Source organism: Narcine bancroftii, chromosome 5 (genome assembly GCF_036971445.1).
Source record: "Narcine bancroftii isolate sNarBan1 chromosome 5, sNarBan1.hap1, whole genome shotgun sequence".
Classification (NCBI taxonomy): domain Eukaryota; kingdom Metazoa; phylum Chordata; class Chondrichthyes; order Torpediniformes; family Narcinidae; genus Narcine; species Narcine bancroftii.
The window spans coordinates 228222251-228249188 of NC_091473.1; the positions used below are offsets into that span (position 1 = coordinate 228222251).

Sequence of the window (26938 nt, forward strand, 5' to 3'; positions counted from 1 at the left end):
GTGAATGGAATTGAAGTGGTTACAGTGAGTGTAAAATTCCCTTTTCTAGATTATTTATTTTCCAAACTTTATTTAAAAGATAACAAAAACATAACACACAGGAAAGATATTATATATAAAAAATATTGTAAATGCTAATAACATTTCAAAGTATATCTAAATGCATATATTTCAAATATGGAGACCACTTACTAACAAAGAAAGAATAATTATCATGTAAATTATAAGTAATTTTTTACATAACAATACATACTTTCAATTCATTATGCCAATGTGCTATTATTAATCTCAGTATCATCTTTCCAAGTACTAGCAACACATTTACACGCTACTGATAACACCAAACTTACAAAAGCAATTTGAATTTTATCCAATCCCATTTCCTTTAATGAGTACAAATTTCCCAACAAGAAAATCGTTGGATCGAACGGTAATATAAAATTATATAATTTCTCCAAAACTACTTTATTTTCTTGCCAAAATTATTGAATTTTAACACAATTCCATACAGCATGTAGAAAGGTTTTAATACATGAACCACATCTAAAACAAGAATCCAAATTATGAAACCCATTTTTTTTTTTTTAACTTTTCCAGGGTCAAATATAATTGATGTAAAAAAAATTATAATTAACCATTCCATATCGTACATTAGTCAATTTAATTGCATTGTCCTGACACATATTCGGCCAATCATCTTCGGGAAAAATAAATACTACATCACTCTCCTATTTAAGTTTAGATTTTTCCCAATCTGGTTTATCCATACTATCTTGTAACAAATTATACATAACTGAAATATAACCTTTTTTTTGGTAAAGAGGAAATCAAAAATTCAAATCTTGACAAAGTAGGTAAAATCATCTCTCTACCACAATTAACTTTTATCAAAGCTATAAGCTGATAATACGCAAACAAAGAATTTGCAGGTATATCAAATTTTTCTCTCAATTGATTAAAAGAAAGAATTTTCCCCTCTACAAAACAATCTTGTCTTTATACCTTTAGAATCCCAAATCTTTAAATGATTATTAAACATTGAAAAAGGAATAAGCTGATTGTTATATAATGGAGTTAAAATGGACAATTTATCTTTCCACCTTAACACCCTATTTTTTTTTAACCAAATCTTCAACAAATGCCTCAATATTGGGATATCATATTGCTGTAACAAAATCAAATTCCAACGAAATATAAATTCATGTATTTCAACCCTAGAAATACACGCCATCTCCACTTTAGCCCAGCTACGAGGCTGATCTAAATCCATCCGTCTACTAATAAACTTCAACTGGGCCGCTTCATAATAATTTTGAAAATGTGGTAATTGTAGTCCTCCCAATGTATACTTCCATGTTAGTCTATGTAGTGCCATTCGGACTAATTTACCTTTCCATAAAAACTCTCGCACTGCTTTATTCAAATCTTGAAAAGGCCCTTAGAAAGTAAACAAGGTAGTGACTGAAAAAAATATTGAATTCGAGGAAAGATATTAATTTTAATACAATTAACCCGACCAATCAAAATTAATGGAAGATCTTTCCACTTAATCAAATCTGCTTTAATCAGTCGTAATATAGGTACATAATTTAATTGATATTATGATTGATAGTCAATATCCATAAACACACCTAAATATTTAATTTTACTTGTCCACCTTAATTTTGTAATTGTTTTAAATTCAGAATAATTTCCCACTCCAACTGGTAAAATTTCACTTTTATCTCAATTAACTTTATATCCTGATAATTCTCCATATTTCAACAAACACTCTTGCAATTGTTTCAGCGACCGTTCCGGTTCCGTCAAATATACCAACACATCGTCCGCAAATAAATTAATTTTATATTCTTCATTCTTAACCCTCATCCCTCTAATTTCTTCATTTTGTCTAATAACCTGAGCTAACAGTTCAATATCCAACGCAAATAAGACTGGTGACAATGGGCAGCCCTGTGGAGTTGAACAAGTCAATTTAAATGGTGAAGAAATTTGTCCATTTGTCACCACCCTAGCAATTGGGTTCATATATAAACCCTTAACCCAACCAATAAAAAAAGGGCCGAATTTAAATTTCTCTAACACTTTAAATTAAAAAAATCCCACTCAACCCTATCAAAAGCTTTTTCTGCACCTAATGCAACCACATTAGGATGATTAATGAATTGAAAGTATGTATTGTTATGGAAAAAATTACTTTCAATATGCGTTACCCAAAGTATATGCATTTCTGTTCTTATTAAAACTTGTTTGATCAATGTGTACCAATTTAGGTAAATATTTAGTAAGTCTATTAGCTAATACTTTCACTATAATTTTATAATCTACATTTAATAAAGAGATAGGTCTATATGAAGACACTTTTAATGGATCTATCTTTTTTGGAATGACAGTTATTAAAGCACTTGAACATAATTCTGGTAACTTCTGATCTTCAGTAACTTGATTCAACACTTCTCCAAATTCATTAGAAAAATCATCATAAAAGAGTTTATAAAATTCCATGGGGAATCCATCATCCCCTGGGGACTTTCCATTAGGCATTTCCTGAACAGCTTCTGTAATTTCAAAATCCGTAAATGGAGATTCCAGTTCCTGAACATCATTTCCATCTAATACCAGTAACTTAAATTTCGATAAGTAAGAATCAATAGAACCATTATCCTGTTTCCCCTCAGAAGTATATAATTTCAAGTAAAATGAATAAAATTGGTCATTGATTTCCTGAGGTTTGCAAGTAACTTTTGAATTCTTAACAGCATTAATAGTCCAAGATGTCTGTTCAGCTTTCAGTTGCCAAGCAAGTAGCTTATGAGCTCTTCCCCCAAATAATAATGTTGTTTAGATCGATTACTTAAGTGCTCAAACTGATAAGTTTGTAAAGTATTATAACGTAATTTCCCTTGTCCATTTCTATTTATCTCTTTGGAGACAACGGAGGAAAGCACCCAATTCTTTGCAATTCTGGCAAAGAATTAGCAAAAACCAAAGCATCATGATCATTCTCAAAAAATTGAGATTGAAAATTTCCATAGAAAACTTTCAAAATTGCAGGATAGCGAAAAGCAAACTTGTAGCCTTTTCGCCACAAAACATTTTTGGCCATATTAAATTCTCATCATCTTCTAATATCCTCTTGACTCAAATCAGCATTAAAAAAACACTCTGTTATTTTGAACCATTAATGGAGATCAATTCTGCCTTGCGTTCTGCACTGCCATATGTAAAATCATTTCTCGATCTTGATATTTTAAACAACGAATCAAGACTGCTCTCAGTGTTTGTCCTGGAAGTGATTTTCTTCTCTGAGCTCTGTGAGCCCTATCCAATTCCAAACCTTCAAGGAAAAGCTCTTTACCCAACACTTCTGGGATCCAGTGCTTAAAAATTTTTATAGGGTCAGCACCTTCAATGTCCTCTGGGAGACCAACGATTTTCACATTATTCCTTCAACTTTGATTTCCAACGAATCAATCTTCTTCATTAAATCTCTTTTCTGAATCCCCCAATCTACAAAAGAACCTTGCACTTTTTCCATTTTTTCTCTATTACGTTCTACCTGAGTTTGACACTCAAAGAAAGCTGTTTCAATTTTCTTAAAATAATCTTGCACAGTATCAACTGATTTTATACATCTATTATCACTTTTCACTACAGTCATTTCCTGTTTCACAGTTGACATTTCATCACACAAGGTATTCATTTTTATTTTCATCTCCATAAATCCTTGATTCACTTGAGTTGATATTTGTTTTGACATATACATTTGACAAGCAATCCCTTCCAAAACAGTAAACACTGAATACAGTCCAGATTCCACTTTCACTTTTTGAGATCCACCTTCTTTAACTGCAAGCTCCTCCTCCTGGACGAATTCCAATAAGGTAAGTTTCTCCTCTTCCTCAGTCTGCATGGCTGTGGGTCTGGACACCTGACGCCAGCACCCCGACCTCTTCGGGACGCCGGCGTTCGGGCTCCCCCATAGCCCAGACTTTCTCCAGCAGCTCTCGGACCAGCGGTGCCCCACGCACGCCAAGCAAAACCGTCAGACGCGCAGGAGCGTCCTCTGATGCTACACTGCGTGCCACTGGGCCGCCCAGCGAGGTCGCGGGTTTGCAGGTCCCCTTATCGACTGCGCCGCCCACGCGCACGGCTTCACGTGAACGCGGGTTGGCAACGGCCGAGCTCACCGATGTGCCGGTGCCATCTTGCGGATGCAAGATCAGCGCCGGAGTCAAACTCGAACGAGCTGGAGTCCTCTGAGGCTTGGAGATTCCCAGCGACGACTCCGTGGATTCAGTTATGGAGGTAGGCCTCAATCCTTCCGCCCTTTTATATGATAGTTTTTTCTGAAGCTGAGGTTTAAATTTTTTTCACATTGGAGGCCATCATAAAGCACTGTTATTTAAATAATTGTAAACCTTATTTTTAACGACTTTAATGCTTTTTAAAAACCGGGTATTTAATGATCCAGCTGGGGAGAGGTGGAATACACGTCATTCTTCTACACCATTTTGCCACGCCCCTACTTTTCTAGATTCTTTGTACCCATTTTACAATGACTGAAATTTAATGTCAAACCAAGGACTTAATCTAAATATAAACTTGAGGAACATAAAGCACAACCTTTCAAATAGATGTCATAGCCTTGAGTTTGCATTGATTTCAATAATTTCAGTTAATTCAGCTATATCAGTCTGTAATTCTGGACACATCATTTCTTGTTTTGTGTATCATTGTCTGTCACTAGCAACCCTTTGTGCAGAGAGAGAAATTAAACAAACTGAAAAATTATACACAAAAAATGTTGGCAAGGAAATTACTGAAAATGAAAGAAAACAAAGTGTGGGCCTAGCAAAGAAGAAAAAGTTCTGAATGAATGCTTCACATTAGCCTTCATAGGAACTGAGTGAGGCACAATATTGTCAGAGGAGTAAAATATCATTTGTTGGAACCTCAGCAGAAACAGAATATATCCAGAAGATTTGTTGTCTTTAAAATGAATACATCAATTGGCCCAGATGAATGAAACAAAGGAGGAAATGGCACATCTCTGCTAACAATGCCATTGTTTGAAAGACTTAAGGAGCAAATTGTTTGGAAAAAATCTGGTGTGAAGAACCTGTGATACTACAAGGATTGCAGTGTTTGAAGAGAGTGACTTGCCACTTCCTGAAGAGCTATAACATTATGTGACGTTTATCCTCAGTTATATTTAAATATCAAGTTTTTCATCAATTTGTTTTTTTGTAAAGTTGAAGAGTACCTCTAGAGACTTGACCTACATCAAACAATTTCAATTACCATGCTATCCAATTTAAAAGTTCAACTTTCGCTGTACAATCTTTGGAGACTATGAAGTGTCTTTTACAATCTTTCTGCGATGTATGATAATAAGTTTAAAAATGTAAAAAAAATATATTTCAGTAAATAACATTGTTTTGTTTTCTTCTACCTGTACAGTGAATATGGCTTTGCCGAAAAGGTGGTGGAGGGAATGTCTATCGTCGTAAATTCTATTGTTGTTAAAATTGAAGCGAAAGCATTCAGTACTTCCTTCGAGTTGTGGCAGCTACAAGGTTACAGTGTAAATCCCAAGTGGCAACAGAGTGATTTACGATTCACAAGGATTACAGATCCAGAGCGAGGGGAGGTAACGATTCATAATATTTTTTTTCCCCCAAGCTGCTAACTTCATATTTGCCAGGGCAAATGGTTTGAACTGGCCCTGTGATGCTGAATGAGCAAGCCATGATAAATTTTAAATCCACATCTTTCATATGGAGGCAGTCAAATCATTCACCCCCAGAAGCATCTGATTGAAGGTGCAGTGAACTTCTTTTCAAAATCATAGTGAAACGTGTCATTTAAAAAAAAAAAAATAGATGTTGGCACATCCTTTGGTATGGGAGATCCTGTCAGAATGCAGGTTCCTCTTGTGATGCATTGGAGCTGATTCTAGACTTTTTCTTTCTCTCAGCACTGGCAATAGTCTTCTGTTTGGGGAGGGGTAGGTCAAGGATTGTGACCAGTTGATGTCCATGTTACCCTCTCAAATGCTTTAATCCACCCTGTCTAATTCCAGTTTCCCTCCACTTCCCTCAAACAATGTGAGTCTATTAAAGGTTTATCTACCTCAGCTCTGCTCCCCTTGCCATCGCCTCCTTCCTTCCTTTATTCTTCGCTTTCGCTGAGCAAAAAGTGACATTTAGGGATTTGGTCCCATTGCCAGGCAATGTGGGACCGTGAATGAATTTCTGCAGCCTGTATTAAAAGTCGAAAATTCTGCTTTAAGGAATAAGAAAGAAAAAAGCAAATCCAGCGACTGTTGTGCTTGTGCAATGAACAGCATTTTGGTAGGTATTTTAAAAATTGCACTTTTTACATTAAGTGCTTTCATGCAAGTAGCCTTGAAGTTCTTCAAAGGATGAGTTGACAGAAATTTTGCACATCCATTTCCCATTTGACCATGTTTGGTTTGGAAACATAGAAGATGATAGCCGAGTTACGTTGACAGCAATGTATTCAATGGACAGGTTATTTAATCTTCATTTCTCTAACTTAATGATTTGTCTGGCACAAAACAAGCCCCCAAACCCACCTTATGAATGGCTCAGACCCAGTGGGGCGTGGCAAGATGGCGTAGGGAACAGACGTGCCTTCCAGACCTCTCCTGACTCTGATTTATTGTTTTGTCTTTAAGTGTCCGTTAAAGTTCTTTTAAAAGTTTATAAATAATAAGAGGTGTTGGATTAGTGCTTAATGGTTTATATGCAAAAAAAAAGGAAAAAGAAAACATCAACAGACTGTTAAAAAAACTACATTTTCCGAAAATGTCTGAGCCTACTTGTTTACAAGAAGCCAGGACTCAGCGTAGAATGGATCCAGAGGAAGACGTCCAGAGTTCGGCATTGAAGCTTCGTTTTAAGCCGGTGAGGCTCTTTGAAGGTCGCATTCAACAGCTTTCAGACCAAAGAGCTGGACGGGTGCCAGTATTTCACACAACGGCCACTGTGAGTGCTGTTACTCAGACTTTGACAGTTGAATCAGCTGGGGCGCCACCAGCTGGAGAGTTAAAGAGCTGTCATTCGACTGCTACAGTGGTGGCGCTGCAAAATGCATCAATTACAACGGTTCTTCCAGACATTGATTCAGTGAAGATGATTAAAGAGATTTGACTTAAAGATAACTCTGATCTTCAGTCTCCTGGCATTGCTGGGGGGACTTTGAGAGGGATTTTTATACGAAGTCAAACTGCTAGAAAAGATACTAAATTAAGGGAAGGGACAGAAGATTCCGTGGTCTCTAAGGAACAGCAAGACCCCATTATGCCTGAATCTACTTCTGTTGAAATGTCTGTTAAGGATCTTGAAGATAAGATATATTCTGTATCGAGTCACTTAGCTAATTTTGGAACCTGTTTATTTCCAAGATTAATGCGATGGCGGAAGTCATTAATGGAGCTTTTAAGCTTAAAACCATTGAAAGATTTGAAATGTGTGATCAAGGTTTAGTCGATGCACAGGATCAACTGCAAGATGAAAATAGAATAATTGAAACATTGCAGATCCAAAATAAAAATTTAGCAAAAAAGGTTGATTATTTGGAGAATCAATCTAGACGGAACAGCGTGAAAATTGTTGGTTTGCCAGAAGGCATAGAAGGACCAGATCCAAGAAAATTTTTTACTGAATGGATTCCACGAGTGTTAGGACAGGATAAATTCCCTGAAGGTTTAATACTGGAACGTGCTTGTAGAGTTTTAAGAAGAAAATCTTTTTCAGGACAGAATCCAAGATCTGTTTTGATCCGTTGTTTAAACTATTATGACAGAGAGACAATTTTACGTACGACTATTAGAAATGCCCAGCAAAATAGATCTCCTTTGATGGTTCAGAATAATCCTGTTTTCTTCTATCAAGATTTGAGTCAAGAAATTATGCTTCAACGACGCGAATTTAATTCTGTGAAAGAACGGTTGTGGAAAAAAAGACATAAGGCAACATTCAGGTATTCTGCGGTACTGAAGATTTTTTAGGATGGAAATTAGCCAAAGTTCTTTGACAATCCTAAAGAGGTTATGGACTTTGCTCAGTCTCTACCAATCATGCAGTTTCAGGAATGATGTAGTCCTTTAAGGTCTCCAAAGAGAGTAGAGATGTAAGGTGGGATCCAGATTTTTAAAAGAAATGGAAGCAATGGTGACCGAAGTGGTAACGTTGATTTAAAAAAAAAATAAATCTTTTATCTTTTTTTTTGAGAAGAGTTTAAATAGTTTAAATAATGATGATAGTTTAATGAAATGGGAGTTGGGAGAGAGAACTGGGTGGGCACTAGTTTCCAGAAGTCATCAGCTACCTGTGAGTTATCTCACACCCAATATTTTGGGGGAGTTACCGCTTTGGGCGGTTTAAACAGGAGGAGGTAGTTGTGACCTCCGACCTGTTTTTTTTTTCTTTTTAATTTTTGGGTTAAGAAGTGAAAGTTTTTTTAATTATTTTTTTTAAATAAATAATTTTTTTTAACTCTTTGTTTTCTGATTGTAATTGAGAGGGAATTAGGAGGTTTTTTTCTCTCCTTTTTTTTCTCTTTTTTCTTTTTTAAGAGGATGATGTCACAGAAGATAATAAGTCAAAAATTGAGGATGTTGAATTAGATGAAGAGGAAGATGAGGGGAAAGGTGATAAGAAGAAAAAGAAGAAAATTAAGTACAAATACATTGAGGGAGAAGAGTTTAATAAAATTTTAAGTTAATTTCGATAGAGAATTTTGAAGATGTTATAGATGAAGAATATGGAGAATTTTATAAGAGTTTGAACTTTTTTTTCTTTTTTTATATAAGGGGAGGGCAAGGAAATAAAAAGTTTCTGATTGTTTTTCTAAGGGATGTTTTTGTTCTCTCGATGAATTATAAAGGAAACTTGGTATTAATGGAAATTCTGTATTTATGTATTATTCATTATGATTTTTTGTATAACATATATGTGGTTGATATATGATTTTAATATTTGAACTTAGTTTTAAAGTGGATTTCATTTGTTAAATACATGTATTATGTTTGATTTAAATATATGTTTAAGGGTATTATTTTAGTATTGATATTTTTTTTGTTGTTAGTAATTTTTTTTGTTGTTAAGTTTTATCCTTTTTTTTGTAAGCGGGTTTTTTTCTATTTTATTTACAACATTGTTAATTAATTCTCCACTCTTTATTTTGGGGGGAGGGTTGGACTAATTTTAAATTAGATGATTAATGTTGTGTTATAATTATTGGGGGGGTTAATTTGTGTAGTTTAATGATGTAGTATTCTAATTTTTATTATCTTATTTTTTATTATTTCTTTAAATGTAATTTTTATTTTATTCATGTCATAAAATTTTAAATAAAGTTTAAAAAAAAAATGAATGGCTCAGACCCAAAATGTTGGTTATCTTGTAGCGAGGTCACTATGGCTACAGGTGGGCTATAGCTCTCAGTTACAGCCCTAAGGCTGTAACTTGAATCCGCAAAAGAAAGGTGCACACACCAGTAGAGGGTATTTGACACTGAGTTTATTCAGTGGCAGCTCTACCTTTTATAGTCAGTTTGGCTGTGTCACCACTGGAGCCTGGCCTGAGCAGCTGGCTGCCGATTGGTTACCTTGGATGCCTGGGCTCCGATTGGCTCCCCTATGATCCACCGGAGGTGCTTGGCCAACTATGCCAGGGGCCTCTGGAAATGGGTGTTTCAGCCCACACGATGCTTTGCTGGTCGCCGCGTTCGACGACCATTTCCTGTGTTGGCTTGAGGCTTGGGCCGCTATAATGTATCTTTACCTTTGTTAAAGAAAGCACATTATTTCACCTGCTGAGTTTCTCCAGCATTGTGTTTTTATCAATTTATAACATTGTTTCCAGTGTTCTGGGAAATAATTTAATGTCAACTCCATTTATCAGAGTAAGGTTATTAACAAGCTGGTCAGTGTTTGGTCACGCATTTGAGATGTTGTAATTATTCATCTAGTCTTATGCGAGGAAGATCAAATTGTCTTAGAAAAGCTTAACAGTATATTAGCTGGTGCAGACAGTTGCACCACTTGGGAAATTATTTGGTTAACTCTGTTTTCCCCAACCCCCCCCTTTTGTACTATTCAACGAGGCTGCTTGCACAGGTGCACCAACAGCTTTGGATTCTTGAACGGTTCTGGTCTGTTAAAGAGTAACATGGAAAATAAATTCCTATGATAATTTAATTGGGACTTCACATAGAAGATGATAACTGAAACAAGTTGACATTAATGAATACAATGGACAGATTGTTTAGTCAAATTACTAACTTTTCTTGAATGCTCCAATTTAAAATGTGTACGTTTGTTTCTGAGCTTTTATTTGATGTGTTCGTTGGAAATTGCATGCTTGGTTACATTTCTGTTTCACTTCCTCATTCCAAAAAAGACCAAATTAAATTAAAATTTCTATTTGCAACATATTTGAGATTAGGCTGATAGACAAAACAAACTGCAGCACAAACAGTGGGATATTACACAAAACTCATGTTTACAGTCAGCATCAAAGATGGTTTTCAAAGTGAAAGAGTATAGTGATAATGAATAGGGCATTGTTTGAAATGTCCTCTGCGAAAGATACGGGTATATCCTGCTTTATGAACACTGTGTTTGCTTTCCAAAAAAAATTTGAATGGGTTTTCATTTTTATGAAAATTGCCTTCAATAGTAGTGAATGGGCCTTCGCTTTACGCCATTTTGGTTTGAAGAAGGTTTCATAGGAACGCTCTTCTTTCGTAAAGCAGGGTATAACCTGCATTAAGTTTTTAAAGTGTTCAAACACAAGAGACTTCAGATGATGGAATATGAAGCTAAACAGTCTGCTGCAGGATCCGAGTGGTCAAGCGACATCAGTGGGAGAAGAAGTTGACAACTCTCCTGTCATTTTTAATAGTTGTCAAATTGTCAGGTCTGACCTGTAACAGCCACTTATCTTTATTTCCCACTGATGTTGCTGAGTTCCTCCAGTAGAGTTGTGTTTTGTTTTACATTACTGTGTAAAGCAAGTTTGAAAACATAGTTTCTCTCATTGCCATTTATTTAATTATTATTATTTTTTTTTGGAAAAGTATTTTGATCTGCACTGCTCATGGTGACTGGTTAGACAGCACAGAGCTGTTTTCTGAAGTAAGGCCTTGGATCAACGATAATCAGAGTAGCCACATAAGAGTCAATTAAAATGAGAAATACCAAGTGTACTTGATACATCGAAGGGGAGTTTGGGTAATTCCAATTGCAATTATTCATGGTGTTTTTGGGTACAGTATTTGGGAGGGAAAAAAAATCAAAAATCAAACTTAACTTTTTGTTCAGTTGTCATCTCAAGCTTTTGGTGAATTAAATAATTCTTTGTCAAGGGCTTTTTTATTGTGTCATGGGAGATTTCCTGATGAGATGTTTCCATTCTGCATGTACTTTGCAAAGGCAATGTGAATTAATTCTTAACAGGGAAATATCATTGCTGTAGCACCACTGGTGGCAGAGCTACGGAAACTGGAAGTGATGTCATGACTCCCCCGACATGTTACATGCGCCATCTTTGCGCGGACCCCTGGGAAGTGTGGTTGGCTTCGATTAGGGGAAAATTCACGTGTGAAACCCCACCCCCCCGGATGCCGCAACAGTTGCTTCCTGTGATTCAATCATGATAAATTTGTGAGTCTCAGGAAGTTCAGCCTTCAATTTTTGTCTATCTTTTTGAAATAAATTCTTTACATTTTATTTTCATTCTGAAAATAAACTGGTGAACTGAGCACAAACTGAAAATTTATACATGTAACTTGTTTTCTTGGCATAAAAGTTTTTAAATAAATCAAAAGAGTCATATGAAAAAGAAAGTTGCCCGTTCCTGGGAAAAGGTAGAACGTTTATTTAAATCATTGGAATGCTAGAAATATCAGCAAAATAAACAAGTTTTTGAGGTGAGTTTTTTTTGCCACAAACTAGAGAGCAGACTGGAATGAGTATTGTGAGCTCACCTCAAAATCAATTCTAAATATGGACACATGAATTGCGAGTATGTAATATCATGAAGTGAGGGTAGAGTGTTGAAAAGATAGCAGGAGTTGAGCAAGCTAATCTTGGAAAACATGATGTATATTTATACTTTCCAAATGTGAGTTGACTTAATTGGAAAACTGAAATTGACTGGTGCAGAGCTAACACAAAAGTTTTATTCTATATTTAACCAAATTAAATTGCTCCTCAGCCACTTTTTTGTCTTCCAATTTCCATCCACATTTCCTTGGCATTTTTCTGAGCATATTAAACTTGTTCCTTTAAAAAAAAATACCCAACTTTATCTCTGTCAGGGTTAAAATGTGTTTCATGCTTGCCACTTGTCTGTGGTTTTTTTGTTTAACATTTTTATGCTCTCTCTTAACAACACCTTTGCTTCGGGTCAAAACTAGTTTGCTCTGCTTGCTTGGAAGATAAGGCTTTAGTTTATTTTATTCTGCGGAATGGATGGTAAAAGCTTCGGACATTTTCTATTGACCGTTTAACAACTTGTAACAATGTTTAACATCTTATAATGTTAATGTTTAATATCATTTAATCAACTTAACTCTGGTATGAATTTGTTGGAATGAGTCAAGACAATCAGATTCTTTGAGCATCCAAGCAACTATAATGGAAAGTAGTACCATCTCATCTAATGATACCCTGAGTAATTTATGGGCTGACATCTAAAAGAATTGATGAATGCAACTTGCTCTTCAAATCCAACAGACTCATTAGTGTTCTGCATTTCTCTCTTTCATCAGGTTCATTCTTGATTTCAATCTCCCATAATTCTGTGCTTGTATTCTGAAATTCCTTAAGCCATTCTGACAGTTTACTCAAGTTTGAAGTAAGGATTAAAAGTTGTAGAAACTGAGCATCACTTGGGCAATCTCATCTCACTTTACAGTGTTGAGATTTCTGATAGACTGCTACCTGGTGCATGGTATTCCAAGTGTGCAAACTCTATGTGGGACGAGGCAATGAAGATTTTAATGAAGTTTGCATTCAGTTTATATTTTTAAGCAAATGTCCTGCACTTTACCCCATATACTATTCCTTTGTGTTCCAGATTCAGGCAACAATATAATCCTGCCAGTTGCCTGGGCAGAAGGAGTAGCATTTGCATGCAGATATCTTTTGAATTATACCCTCACTATATTTCATAATACTAGATGTAAGAGATACTGCACCAGATACTATTAATGAGCTTATTGTAAAGCAAATGGTTTTGCTTTCTTTCTTGAGACCTTCATTGAAATGTTTGTTTATCTGAGAATTTTGATTTCCATGAAATGTTGAGAGATCGAAGTTTGTTCAGTGCCTCAGGAGCATAACTTAATATTTTGGAAACACAAAATCATCCCCTGCACAGTTGCTCCCAGTTAACTGACTATATCCATTACCGCATCATATATGTTTTTCAAAGTCTGATAACCACAGACAAAAACTGTATGCTGGTAGGGTTTCGGGTCACAGCGATCCCACAAGTAACAGAAAATATAGATGCAGTTAAGGCCATCATCTCTAAACTCAGTCCATTATCTCAATAGATCTATAATTGGTGAAAGTATTGATATCTGCAAACAGTGATTGGTTTTGAAATGTTGGTACAGGTACAACTATGTAGACAATGACAATTCTCAATTAGAATGATAACTGCCAGGAAACTCAATCTCACAAGTGCAAGGATCATTGGATAGCAAACAAGAGCAACATAGAATGTTAGTGATGCATCTTTTTTAGAATTGGAGTGTTCTAATTTGAATTTTGTTATGTGTTTGACAGGTTTTGACTTTTAAAGAAATAAATTGGCAAACACTTCGTGTTGAAACTGATGCCATCCCTGGTGATGAGAGGATCACAAGCACACCTCTTAGACTCATCACAAATCAATCAAAGATAAGACTGGTACTTAAGAGAAGGGTATGTACTGATCAGCTTTTGCTGTCATGTCATTCATATTGGAGATGAAGATATTCCACGGAGTTGTTTCTGGTAATAAACACATGAAAAGAAAGTGCCATTGCATCTCTGACTTGTGTTTTCCTGGGGCTAGTGCTTGCTAAAATAAGACATTTTCTGTCAAGTTTACTGTGGCAAAGCAATTAATTGAGGGCAGTGCTTCATAATGTCATTGTTGGATTAGGGTTACTTTTACAGAGGAACATTTTTGACTCTTATTATGTTAACAGATGCTAATTAAAAATTTAAATATTCCCAAAGAGCAGAACAACAGTGTAGCAGAACACCAACTAGCTCAAGATGGTGTTGATATAGTTCAAAAGTGATTCATTTCCAATCCAGTTTTGTGGTTTCTAAGGCCATTGAAGAAACCACAAACAAATTAGAGATATCTGATGGGGAATTAAGCATACACTCCTGTGTTCTGGAATGAATTCATCATTGCCCTGAATAGTTACCTTCAGTTCTAAAAATTAGCTTTACTCTAAAATATGTTGTGTTTCTATGAATAACATTAAGGGTGCTTGGGAGAGTGACTTACAAACTATTCTTTCTAAGCATATCTGGACCAAGTGTTTAAAATTGATTCATTCCTCGTCCATTTGTACATACAGCACATTTATCCAAAGATAAATTAGCTCAGATTTTTCCTACTATCAACCCTTTATGTGATAGAAGTCGTCATGGTGTTGCTTCTTTATTTCATATGTTTTAGTTCTGTTCAGCATTAGATCACTATTGGAAGGAAATTTTCCCATATTTCTCAGTTACTATTCAACCTCTGCTTCATTTGGTGTGGCGATAGGGAACAGTTGATTATCGGTGTTGAATTTGCATGTGATAGCTTTTGGCACTTTAATGGCTAGAAGGATGCATTTTGCTAAGATGGAAGAACTCTATCCCTCCCAATTATGTGGCAATGGATGACCCAAACCTCATCAAACCTCAAAGATTAGATAATGTTCTGAAAACTGAAGATTAATAAAATGTGGCACACTTTTATGGAATATTTTAATGTTTAATGAATAATAAAGTGGCTTATTGTTTTGTATATGTTTATAATCTCTTCTCGAACTTATTTACATATAAGGCAATTCACCAATGTTGCTCTTTTATTGATTTAAGGTGTCCCAGTGGCTTTTTCTCTTTTTAAGTTTAGGGGCTATTCATTTAGGATGAGTTAGTTACGATCTTTTTTACTCTTGTCTTTTTTCTGCAGGAACAAGAGATATAATATGAAATCCTGTCTGTTTATTATGAGTTGTGATGTTCCTTTTTATTCTAGGATACATTATAATTTCTCTGTATCTGTAGAGAATATTTTTCTTGTTCTTAAACGTTTTGTTGTGGGTATATATGTGTGCATACTAAAATTCAGTTCAAATTATTAAATATTTTTTAAAGATGAGCTTTACTTCCACGTGACATTTTCAGAAATGAGGCACAGCACTGGGCCAAAAAAGGATGCACGTGTCTTGGACAATAATACCATTCTTCACTGAAATGAGCTGTGTAGTAGCCTTGGTAAAAGTCATGGAACTAAACTCTGTGTGGAGGCACTCAGCAGTCAAGCAGCATCAGTGAGAGAAAATGATTTATTGACAATCCTTTTGTCAGTGTAAACAATTGTTGGGTCTGTCCCAAAATGTGGACCATTCTTTTTCTGTTACTGATGCTCCTCAACCTGCTGAGTTTCTCCAGTAGATTCTTTGCTGCAGATTCCAGTTTCTGCAGCCTCTTGAGAATCAAAACTTGAATGACATCATGAAGCAGAAACAAGGTGTTGACCATCGTCTTTGGACAGCTGAATTTGAGGAAAATGCTTCTTGGATCCTTGCAGGCGATGGAGTAAAAGGCATTAGTGAGGTCAGAATGAGAGACCTTTGGCTCTTATCTAAAGTTCCTTTCTCCAGTGGCCAACTAAATCAATGTCGTAGTGAATAAGTTTCCGCCACGTCAAATCTGAGTTAATGAATATCACAATTTGCTTTCCTCAATTTTGGTAGGTGGGGGGGGATGGGGGTAATTCTGCCATGTTGTTTCCAGCCATAACATTTGTATGTGTTAAATTGGTAATTCAGTTGTTTGACATAATCAAAAAATTTTGAGAGCAAGAAAGGTGAAGGGTTCAAATCTGAATAAAAATGATTTGCTGACTGAACATCACTTATTCTAGCAGTGTGAATATTTTGGGGAGCTGGTGAAACCCAAGAATTTTGATCAGCAATTAAACCTAGATTAGGCCCATGTATTTTTGAAGTCCCCTTCTTACAAAGCAGAATTCGAGTAAGAGAGAGAAAAAAATGTTTGATAGATGTGTATATAAGGAACTAAACTGCTTGGTTTTCTAACAATTAAAACATTAATTTGATCTTGTGGTTGTTTATCAATACATTGATCTAGTTTGAGCAAGACAGATGTGCACATATTTTTTGCTGTTTAGAAATGTTCTGCGATTATGTTTAATTAACTCCTTTATAGTTAGACAACTCAAGCATGGTTCTCATGAGTATTATCAAACAAATTTTCAGAGCAAGCTATTTTTGAGTTCAAAGTATAGTGCCTACAAGAAAAATGAAATAGAGGTAAAGTTGTTTGTGAAGCAACTGCTCCGAAATATGTTCAGGGGTGATGGAGGAATAGCCCACCTATTAAAATTGGGGACATACAGAGCCCATAAGAGGGGTGAGCTGCAGAGATGAGAGGCAAGGCCCAAATATGATTTGGACAAAGGAGTGAAGAACTTTTAAAGTCTGAGTGTGTCCAAGAAGAACAGAGTGAACAGCCTCAATCACAATTGTCCAGTAGCAATTGCTTTGACTGTGATGAAATGCTTTGAGAGGCTAGTCATAGCCAGAATGAACACATACCCAAGAAAAGGTCTGGACTCTACAATCACTCAGTAGCAGACGCAAGCTCGTTGGCTCTCCACTCTCCACTCTTGAATGATGCCATTCAAGTTTTGATTCTCAAGAGGCTGCAGAAACTGGAATCTGCATAAAAGCTCTGGATCGCTTTGAACAAGCTCGTACAAGCTCATTCAGGCTGCTCATTCAGGCTGCTCTTCAGAATCAGAATTTATTGTCATGAAATTCGGTGTTTTGTGGCAGCATCACAGAGCAAATATTCATATTATAATCATCTTGGAACATTATGATTTAAAAAAATATAGTGCAGTGTCTTTGGTTCATTGATCATTCAGGAATCTGATGGCAGCAGGGAAGAAGCAGTTCTTATGCCATTGAATCCTCGTTTTTAGGCTCCTGTACTTTTTTCCCAATGGTAGCGGAATCAAGAAGGCATGGCTTCTTTGGGGAGCCTTTGAGGGTAGAGGGTGCTTTTTTAAGACAATGCTTCATGTAGATGTACCAAACTTCACTCCATCGAGGATCTATGATGTCACAGGCAGAGTTAACAACCCTCTGAAGTTTATCCTTGGACTGAGAGTTGGCGCCTCAATACTAGACAGTGATACAACTAGCCAGAATGATCTCCATGTTACACCTGTAGAAATTTTCGAGTGTTTTTACTGACACACAGAATCTCCTCAGACTCCTCACAAAGTATAGCCGCTGGCGAGCCTTCTTTGTGATTGCATCAATATGGAGGCTCCAGGACAGATTATTGGAGATGTTGACACCCAGGAATTTGAAGTTTTTGACCCTCTCCACTACTGAGCCCTCAATTAAGACTGGATTGTGTTTTCCTGACTTCCTTCTGAAGTCCACAATCATCTCCATGGTTTTACTAAGGTTGAGTGCAAGGTTGTTGTTGTGACACCATTTAACAAGCTGATCTATATCCCTCCTGTACGCTTCCTCATTGCAATTTGTGATTCTGCTGACAACTGTGGCGTCGTCGGCAAACTTGTAGATAGCATTGGAATTCTGCCTGGCCACACTGTCATGGATGTATAATGAGTAGAGCAGTGGCTAAGCACTGATCCTTGGGGTGCACCTGTGTTGATAATCGGTGAGGAGGAGACGTTGTTTCCAATTCATACTGACTGTGGTCTTCCAATAAGAAAGTAAGAAAGTCAAGGATCCAGTTGCAAAGGGGCACAGAGGCCTAGAGTTTGTAGCTTCTTGACCAGCACTGAGGGAATAATGGTATTGAAGGCCGAGCTGTAGTCGATGAATTGATGCTTTTCGAGGTAATCCAGAGCTGACTAGAGATCCAGCGATATTGAATCTGCTGTGGAGTGATTGCAACAATAGGTTAATTGCAGTGGGTTCAGATCTTTGCTTAGGTACGTGTTAATTCTGGCTATGACCAGCTTCTCAAAGCACTTCATAGCAGTAGACCTTATTGTTACTGGGTGGTAGTTGTTGAGGCAGCTCATTACTCTTCTTGGATACTGGGGATGATTGATGCTCTTTTGAAGCAGGCAGGAACCTCAGTCTGCAGCAATGAAAGGTTGAAAATGTCCATGAACATTCCAGCTAGTTGGTTGGTGCAGATTTTCAGTACTTTGCCAGGTACAATGTCAAGGCCTGATGCCTTGCACGTGTTCACCTTCTTGAATGATGTTCTGACGTCACCCTCAGAGACAGATATCGCAGGGCCCTCAGCCTTTTCAGGTTCTTCTTCTCAAAGCTGACATAGAAGGTGTTAGCTCATGCATGATGCATCACAGCCATCTATAGTGTTCATCCTTGCTTTGTAGGCAGTAATGGCCTGCACTCCCTGCCAAAGCTGGTGTGTATCTGCCTCTGTCTCCAACTTCCTCCGGAATTTCCACTTTGCCTCAGTGATGGCCTTCTGCAGGTCATATCTGGACCTCTTGTAAATATCCAGATCCCAGGCCTTAAATACCCTCGTTCTCGCCCTCATCAGGTTGCGAATTCATCCAGGACTTGTGGTTGGGGAGCAACTGGTATGTGCGGTTGGGCACACACTCATCCACGCAGGTCTTGATGAAATCGGTGACACCTGTGGCATATTCATTCAAGTCTATGAATGAGTTCTTGAATATGTTTGAGTCCATCGATTCAAAGCAGTCCTGCAGATGCTCCTCCACCTCCCTTGACCTTACTTTGCCGTTTTCACACTGGTGCTGTGGTTCTCAATCTCTGCTTGTATGCTGGGAGTAGAAGCCAGGTGATCAGACTTGCTGAAGTGCTATTGTGGTATGGTTCGGTATGTGTTCTTCAGGGTGGTAAAGCAGCGGTCAAGTGTATTGGTTCCTCTGGTCTCATATGTGACATATTGGTGGTAGTTTGTCAGAGACTTCTTCAGGTTGGTCTGATTTAAGTCCCCGAAAATGATCGGGAAGATATTAGGATATGCTTTCTCATGTTTGTTAATCACAGTGTTCAGTCCCTCAAGTGCTAGCCTGGCATCATCGCCTCAGGACAACCTTCAACACCATTGTTCCCTCAGTGCTGGTCAAGAAGCTACAAACTCTCAGCCTCTGCACCCCACTCTGCAATGGGATCCTTGACTTCCTCATTAGAAGACCACAGTTAGTTCAAACTGGAAACAATGTCTCCCCCTCACTGATTATCAACACAGACATTCCTCAGGGATCAGTGCATAGCCCACTGCTCTACTCATTATACACCCACGACTGTGGGGGCCGGGCACAATTCCAGTGCTATCTACAAATTTGCTGATAATGCCACAGTTGTCGGCAGGATCACAAACGGCAATGAGGAAATTTATAGGAGGGATATAGATCAGCTCGTTGAGGGGTATCACATGAACAACCAAGGAGATGATTCTTGTCTGCAGGAGGAAGTCAGGGGAGGGTCAGGAACTTCACGTTCCCGGTGTCAACATCTCCAATAATCTGTCCTGGAGCCTCCACATTGATGCAATCACAAAGAAGGCATGCCAGAAGCTAGACTTTGTGAGGTGTCTGAGGAGATTCAGTATGTCACTGAAAACTCCCATAAACTTCTAGAGGTGTACCATGGAGAGCACTCTGGCTGGTTGCATCACTGCTTGGTATGGAGGCACCAACTCTCAGGACAAGAGTAAACTCCAGAGGGTGGTTAACTCAGCCTGTGACATCACAAGCACTAGATGTCACCCCACTGAGGACAACGACAAGAGGCAGTGTCTTGAATAAGCAGCCTCTATCCTCAAAGATCCCCACCGCCCAGGCATTGCCCTCTTCACTCTGCTAACATCGACAAAAAGGTACAAGAGCCTAAAGACAAGCACTCAGCAGCACAAGGACAGCTTCTTCCCTGCTGCCATCAGATTCCTGAATAATCAATGAATCAAAGACGGGGTGCCTTACTTTTCTTGCACTATTTTAAAGCAATTATTGTTGTCAGTTGGTGAATATGAATATTTGCTCTATGAAGCTGCAGAAAAACCCTGAATTTCATGACTTGTTCATGACAATAAATTCTGATTCTGATGTCTAATGTTGATTAGGGATAGATGATTGTGAATCAATACAGGTTTGTGTTTAATTAAACATCTCCCAATTTAACAACAATAACCTGCTGAGAAATAGATTCTCAGTGGAAGAGGGAAGGACTGAATTTTGAGTAAATATCTGTGTCATGATGACTTTAATTGCATATAATCATAGATGTTTTTCAATGACTTTTCAAACAAGTATGGGGAAAATAATGCTTTTTTCTAAACCAGGTGAAGGATTGCAATGTTGTGGGATCGAAGCTCATGTTTCTGTTGGATGATTTGCTGTGGGTTCTGACCGACTCACAACTGAAAGCAATGATTGAATATGCACAGTCCTTGAGTGAGGCCATGGAAAATTCTGCCAAGCAGCGCAAGAGGACAGCTCCAGCTGCAGCAGGGGTTAGTTCCAATGAGGTTCAGCAGTTTGTTCCAAGTCTTTAACAATTTTAGTGAGGCCTGTTGTTTGGTTTACTGAATGCTTAACTCTTTCACAGCTGATGACTTTCAACCAGTGGACTGTGGTAATAGCGTGGCTTTACTGCATTTTATTAGCACTTGAATGCATCTTAACAGTAATGTACTGGTTAAAGTTGTGAATCTCATCCTTTACAGATTAGTGGCTCAGCGCGGAATATTCATCAGCAACAAACACAAACATCACATGCAAGTAACAGCTCCAATAGTATTAGCCAGTACTTTGAAATGTATGATGTGAAAGAATCGTCTTATCACAGTCATATCTCGCGCCTGGACTTGCATATTTGTGATGATGGATGCTCAATGGAAGAAGGTACTGAATGAAGTGAAGTCGGAAAGTCTGCAAACCATGGCATTGTTGCACCAAACACAAAAGTGCTGGAGAAATTCAATTGGTGGTGTAGCATCAATAGGCAATAAATGGTAACCAGCATTTTGGGCCTGAGCAGGCAGGTGCCTAAATTAAAAGATGGGGAAGGTCGGAGAGGAGGGGGGGAAGGATGGGGCAGGAGGACCAGCACAGGTCTGAAACGTTGGTTACCCTTTATTTGCCTATTGATGCTGCATAACCTGCTGAGTTTCTCCAGCACTTTTGTGTATTACAAGGTACATAATGTGTTTGAGATTGTCAAATAACTAATTGATGCAAATTCGTGCTGATTCTGCAACATTGCTAGTTGGGAGATGAGTTTTCTTCCAAGAGGGCACATAAACTTGCTGTGCTCAGTGTTGTGAGATGCAATGACATTTATGAATAAAGTGATGGAAGGCAACTATTTGTAAATTTAAAATAATAACATTTTAAGTTTTGGATGAATTGTTTGCTGCCCTTTTTTTGCCACTTGTTCCACACTAAAACAACTTTAGCCTTCACCTGGATCCCAGATTATGGTTTTGAGACTTTCATCAGCTTTGAGCACAGAGTTGATTCCCCAGGACAAGAAATATTGCATTATTGGGTGTGTTCGCTGGTAGATGTTATGTTAAACAGACATCCATGTGGGTTTTTGGATGTACCAGAAAGACCACAAAACATTATCTTTGAGAATAGCAAAGAAATTGAACAGAAATGAAATATGTTAGAAATATTTGATATCAGTCGCTGACAGTGAAAATGGTTGACATTTTAAATTGATAATACATCAACCCTTAGATGATAACTCTGTTTCTCTGACGTCATGAGCATTTCCAACATTTCTGATTTTTATTTCAAATTTCTGTCACATGATAGAACTTTGATTTTGCAAAGTTAGTCTAATCTTCCTTGGGGTTTATCCTTTAATGTACCTAAAGCAAATTATTTCACAATTTTGAATGATTGTGTACAAATTCGAACATAGAACAGTGGAGTATAATATGAACCCTTTGTCCCACAATGTTGTGATGACCTATAGAAACCTATTCCAGCATCAATCTAACCCTTCCCAACTTCAGCCCATAGCCCTCTATTTTTCTTGCATCCATGTACCTATGTAAGTGTCTTTTAAATATACCACCACCCCCGGCAATACATTCCAGGCGTGTGGTTGTGGTGGGGTGTTGGGCACGACCAGTTGCCCCAATAATTACAAAGACAAAGACTGAGGGGAACGATTGTGCAACTCTCATTGTGCATGAGAGTTGAGCTGGCCCGGATCCAAGCTAGGGAAGTGCAGGGAAGGCCTAGGCCACAGGGGGGAAAGTCCAGAGGAGAATGTCATCAGGGGGCGGGCCAGCCCGTGCCTTTATCAGCCAATACAATCCATAACTATTCAGTTATCTCTCATTCTCTGCTGCAGTGAAGAGAGAAGTCTTAGCTCAGCAAGGCATAATCTCCACTCCAGGCAACACCCTGGTAAATCTCCACTGCACCCTCTCTAAAACTTCCACATTCCTCCTATAATGAGGCCACCAGAACTGAACAGGATCCTGTGTGATTAATTGACTGTAAATTGACTGAAATGTTACCTGCTTTATATCAATGACAAAACTTGAAAAACGTTTTGACAGTTGTGTTGACAGATGTCCTGAAATTTTCAAAAGGCAACACATAAACCCAAGTTTTACTTATCCTCCTCTATTTCTTTGGGATAACTATAGTCTGAAGAGGGTGTTGTGCGATTAGAAATAAATTCTTGAGCTAAAAATGAAAATCTGGAAGCACAAGTATCCACACAATTCCACACAGGAATTGAAAAATAAAAAGAAAAAAGTGAAATAACGTCTAAATATTGGAAACAATCAAAGTCAAAAGAAACTGAATTCAAGTTTCAGGCAGAAATATTAATTGGTAAACCTGAAGTTCTGATGAGAGGCCAGTGATATGACACATTAGCTTTTTTTCTCTATCAGATATTTGCTGATCTCTTGTGTTTCCAGAGTTTTCTGATTTTTTTTTTTAATTACTAATTTTATGGTTTGCGTAGCAATTAGAGCAATGCTATTACAGAGCCAATGACCTGGGTTCAAACCTGGCATTTTCTGTAAGGAGTTCATACGTTCTCATCTTGTCTCCATGGATTTTATCTGGTTTCCACCTGCCTTTCAAAAATGTACACTGCTTTTGGGTTGGAAAGGCCTGTAATTGTGCTGAATACCTAAATGTAAAGAAAAATAGATTTTGCACCTTAATTTTGCCTGTAAATTATTGCTTTTTTTGTGCAAGGGTCCAAACATCGAGTAGCTGGAGGAGCTATGCAGTTAACATTAAAAAATTTGAGTCTGGATTGCTACCCTTTCCATTGGGCAAGTAAGTGTTGTTTTTAACTTTTAATACATCAAATAATCGATATTTTCAATTAGCCTCTTTTTAAATTAGGAGTAGTGCAAGAAAATAGTAAGAAAGTGTGAAAATAAGGTGAAGAATTTAGGAAATTTAATTTGTTTAGAAGTATTTGTTTCTGTTTAGGGTGGAAAGTGGCCAAGTTCTTCATTGGTATGGAATGTATATTATTATTTGGGAAGGACATGCACAAAATACACATTCGTGTTTCTATAGATTTGTGATCTTCCACGTTGCTGACAATACCATCATGTGAAGTCGAATTTAGCTTACAGCTGTGCTAACTTGACCCTTCCAATGCCATCAAAGAAACATTGGGATAATTTGAACAAAGAATAGGAAATGAGATCAAAACCAATGAGGTTGAATACCAGATTCCTATGCATAGGACCTGGGTCAAAGTACTGGTTAATAGATGGTTAAACCCAGCATAATATTTGACATGAAGATAGTCTCCAACTAAGTTTGAAGTTTACCAAAGGGATTTTGAATTTCATTTCCTCAGTAAAAACGCACAATGCTGGAAAAACTCAGTAGGTCAAACAGTGTCCTTTATATAGCAAAGGTAAAAGGTATTTTTCCATACCTTGATGAAGGGCTCAAGCCTGAATTTACGGTTCTGTATTTTTACCTTTGCCACATAAAGGACACTGTTTGATCTGCTGAGTTTCTCCAGCATTGTGTGTTTTTACTTCAACCACAGTGCCTGCAGATTTTCATGTTTTACTTCATTTCATAAGTATTCATTTCTCATTAATTTCTCATTATAAATGACAGAAGGAGAAGGAAATGAAAAGAATTGACTCAGTGGAACTTCTTGTTTATTTTTATTGAGTGACAACATTGTTTGATGGGTTTAATGTATCTTAGATTCTGAACTTTAAATGAATGGGAGGGGAGGTAGGGAGGGTGGGATGGGAAGAGGGAGGGGGGAGAAAACGACACTATATATTTGAAAAGAAAAATGTATGCATCTTGATCAATGTTGTTTATAGTGTGAAAAATAAAAAAAATAAAAATTCTCATTGCGTCTTCAATTGCAGATGATAGTTGTAAACACTGGGTAAGATATTCTGAAGCCATGGAATCCAGAGCGCAATGGGCCCAAGACCTGTTGCAAGAGTTTCAGTCCAAAATGCAAATGATAATAGAACACCATGAGAACACTACAGTTATAACATCTCCAACAAAGGATTCTCCAGGTAAATGGAAAGGTATGTGTTTTAGAGCTAGACTTTCATTAGAAATATAACTGAGAATGAACTAATTTTCATTTGAATGCTGACCTAAGTATGTTCTTGTCCAAGGGGGGTGTATATATATATATACGTGTGTGTGTGTGTATATATATATATATATATATATATATATATATATGAGCCAGCTCTTCAGCGCTTGACGTCCTGCTTTGCGGAAACTGCCAAAATGTTTGGCCTGGAAGTCAGCCTGAAGAAAACTGAGGTCCTCCATCAGCCAGCTCCCCACCATGACTACCAGCCCCCCCACATCTCCATCGGGCACACAAAACTCAAAACGGTCAACCAGTTTACCTATCTCGGCTGCACCATTTCATCAGATGCAAGGATCGACAATGAGATAGACAACAGACTCGCCAAGGCAAATAGCGCCTTTGGAAGACTACACAAAAGAGTCTGGAAAAACAACCAACTGAAAAACCTCACAAAGATAAGCGTATACAGAGCCGTTGTCATACCCACACTCCTGTTCGGCTCCGAATCATGGGTCCTCTACCGGCACCACCTACGGCTCCTAGAACGCTTCCACCAGCGTTGTCTCCGCTCCATCCTCAACATCCATTGGAGCGCTCACACCCCTAACGTCGAGGTACTCGAGATGGCAGAGGTCGACAGCATCGAGTCCACGCTGCTGAAGATCCAGCTGCGCTGGATGGGTCACGTCTCCAGAATGGAGGACCATCGCCTTCCCAAGATCGTATTATATGGCGAGCTCTCCACTGGCCACCGTGACAGAGGTGCACCAAAGAAAAGGTACAAGGACTGCCTAAAGAAATCTCTTGGTGCCTGCCACATTGACCACCGCCAGTGGGCTGATAACGCCTCAAACCGTGCATCTTGGCGCCTCACAGTTTGGCGGGCAGCAGCCTCCTTTGAAGAAGACCGCAGAGCCCACCTCACTGACAAAAGGCAAAGGAGGAAAAACCCAACACCCAACCCCAACCAACCAATTTTCCCTTGCAACCGCTGCAATCGTGTCTGCCTGTCCCGCATCGGACTGGTCAGCCACAAACGAGCCTGCAGCTGACGTGGACTTTTTACCCCCTCCATAAATCTTCGTCCGCGAAGCCAAGCCAAAGAAGAAAATATATATATATATATAATATGTTTTTAAAAATTGTGTGACCAAGAATGTGTTTTTGCAAGTGTTTTCGGGAACTTAAATTCTGAAAAATTACATGTTTATTTCTTTGAGAAGGGATGCAAAGAAATGAAGAGTTGGTTGGTTAACTGGCCACTGCAAATTGCAGAGAGCAAGTGGGATTTAAAATCTGGAGGGAGTTAATAGGTTACTGTGAAAATTTGATGAACCTTGCACTGAAACTCTTGTTTTAAATATTTTCTTTTATAAATGAAATGGATAACTATTAAACAATATGAACACTATTAATGCAATCTGATGGTTGTTTTCATGAAGTTGGAAGTATTTGTAGATCAAATCATAGAACATGGAAGGGACAATCCACACAATCCATGTCTATGTTTTAGCTGAGTAAAATTTAAAGCTTTGGAACTATTTTGATTTAACTATCTGAACCTTTTCATGATGAAAAAAAAATGTCCATTAAATTTCTTCTAAACCTTCCTGTACTCTAACAGCAAGAAGCTCAGCTTTCTGACTTCTATCTGTTGTTCATGCATCTCTGCAACCATGTAACTAAATCTTCAACAAAACCAGTTTCTCCAGCATCAATTATAGAATTGGGCAATATATTTCAGTTGGCTTGAACTAGTGTTGTTAATTGGCTTAACATTTATTCCAGGGTTCCATATGATTCCCACTGGTTGTGAACCACAGAATCTGAAGTGTTTTCTTTACTATTTATCAACTTTTTTTTTCCCTTGAGCTTTAATGTCTCACTTAATTCTTCCCACTGCCATGTATCATTTTTCCCTGATATACTTAAGTGCACAATGTAATTTTTTTAAAACAGATGATGTGATCAAGCTTTAACATTTTCTGAAAAATGTTATTGCTTGATAACAATCTACTGCAGGAAATTTCTGAATTTTTGAAATTGTTCTTCACTGGACTTTGATGCCATGGTTGACCTAACT

At 37.8% G+C, this 26938-nt stretch overlaps 1 protein-coding gene across 2 annotated transcripts in view; it reads left to right on the plus strand.

Moving 5' to 3' along the window:
• The window catches only part of bltp3a (bridge-like lipid transfer protein family member 3A), a 129094-nt gene that overhangs the window by 43580 nt on the left and 58576 nt on the right, over positions 1-26938 (plus strand). For both annotated transcript variants that reach the window (XR_011358402.1, XM_069941566.1), the window contains exons 6-11: positions 5464-5653; positions 13832-13969; positions 20615-20785; positions 20999-21176; positions 23508-23591; positions 24668-24838. Coding sequence is in view for 1 of the 2 variants with exons in the window: in XM_069941566.1 (XP_069797667.1) it covers positions 5464-5653; positions 13832-13969; positions 20615-20785; positions 20999-21176; positions 23508-23591; positions 24668-24838 (932 nt within the window). In the remaining variant the exon portion in view is untranslated. The remainder of the gene's footprint in view (positions 1-5463; positions 5654-13831; positions 13970-20614; positions 20786-20998; positions 21177-23507; positions 23592-24667; positions 24839-26938) is intronic.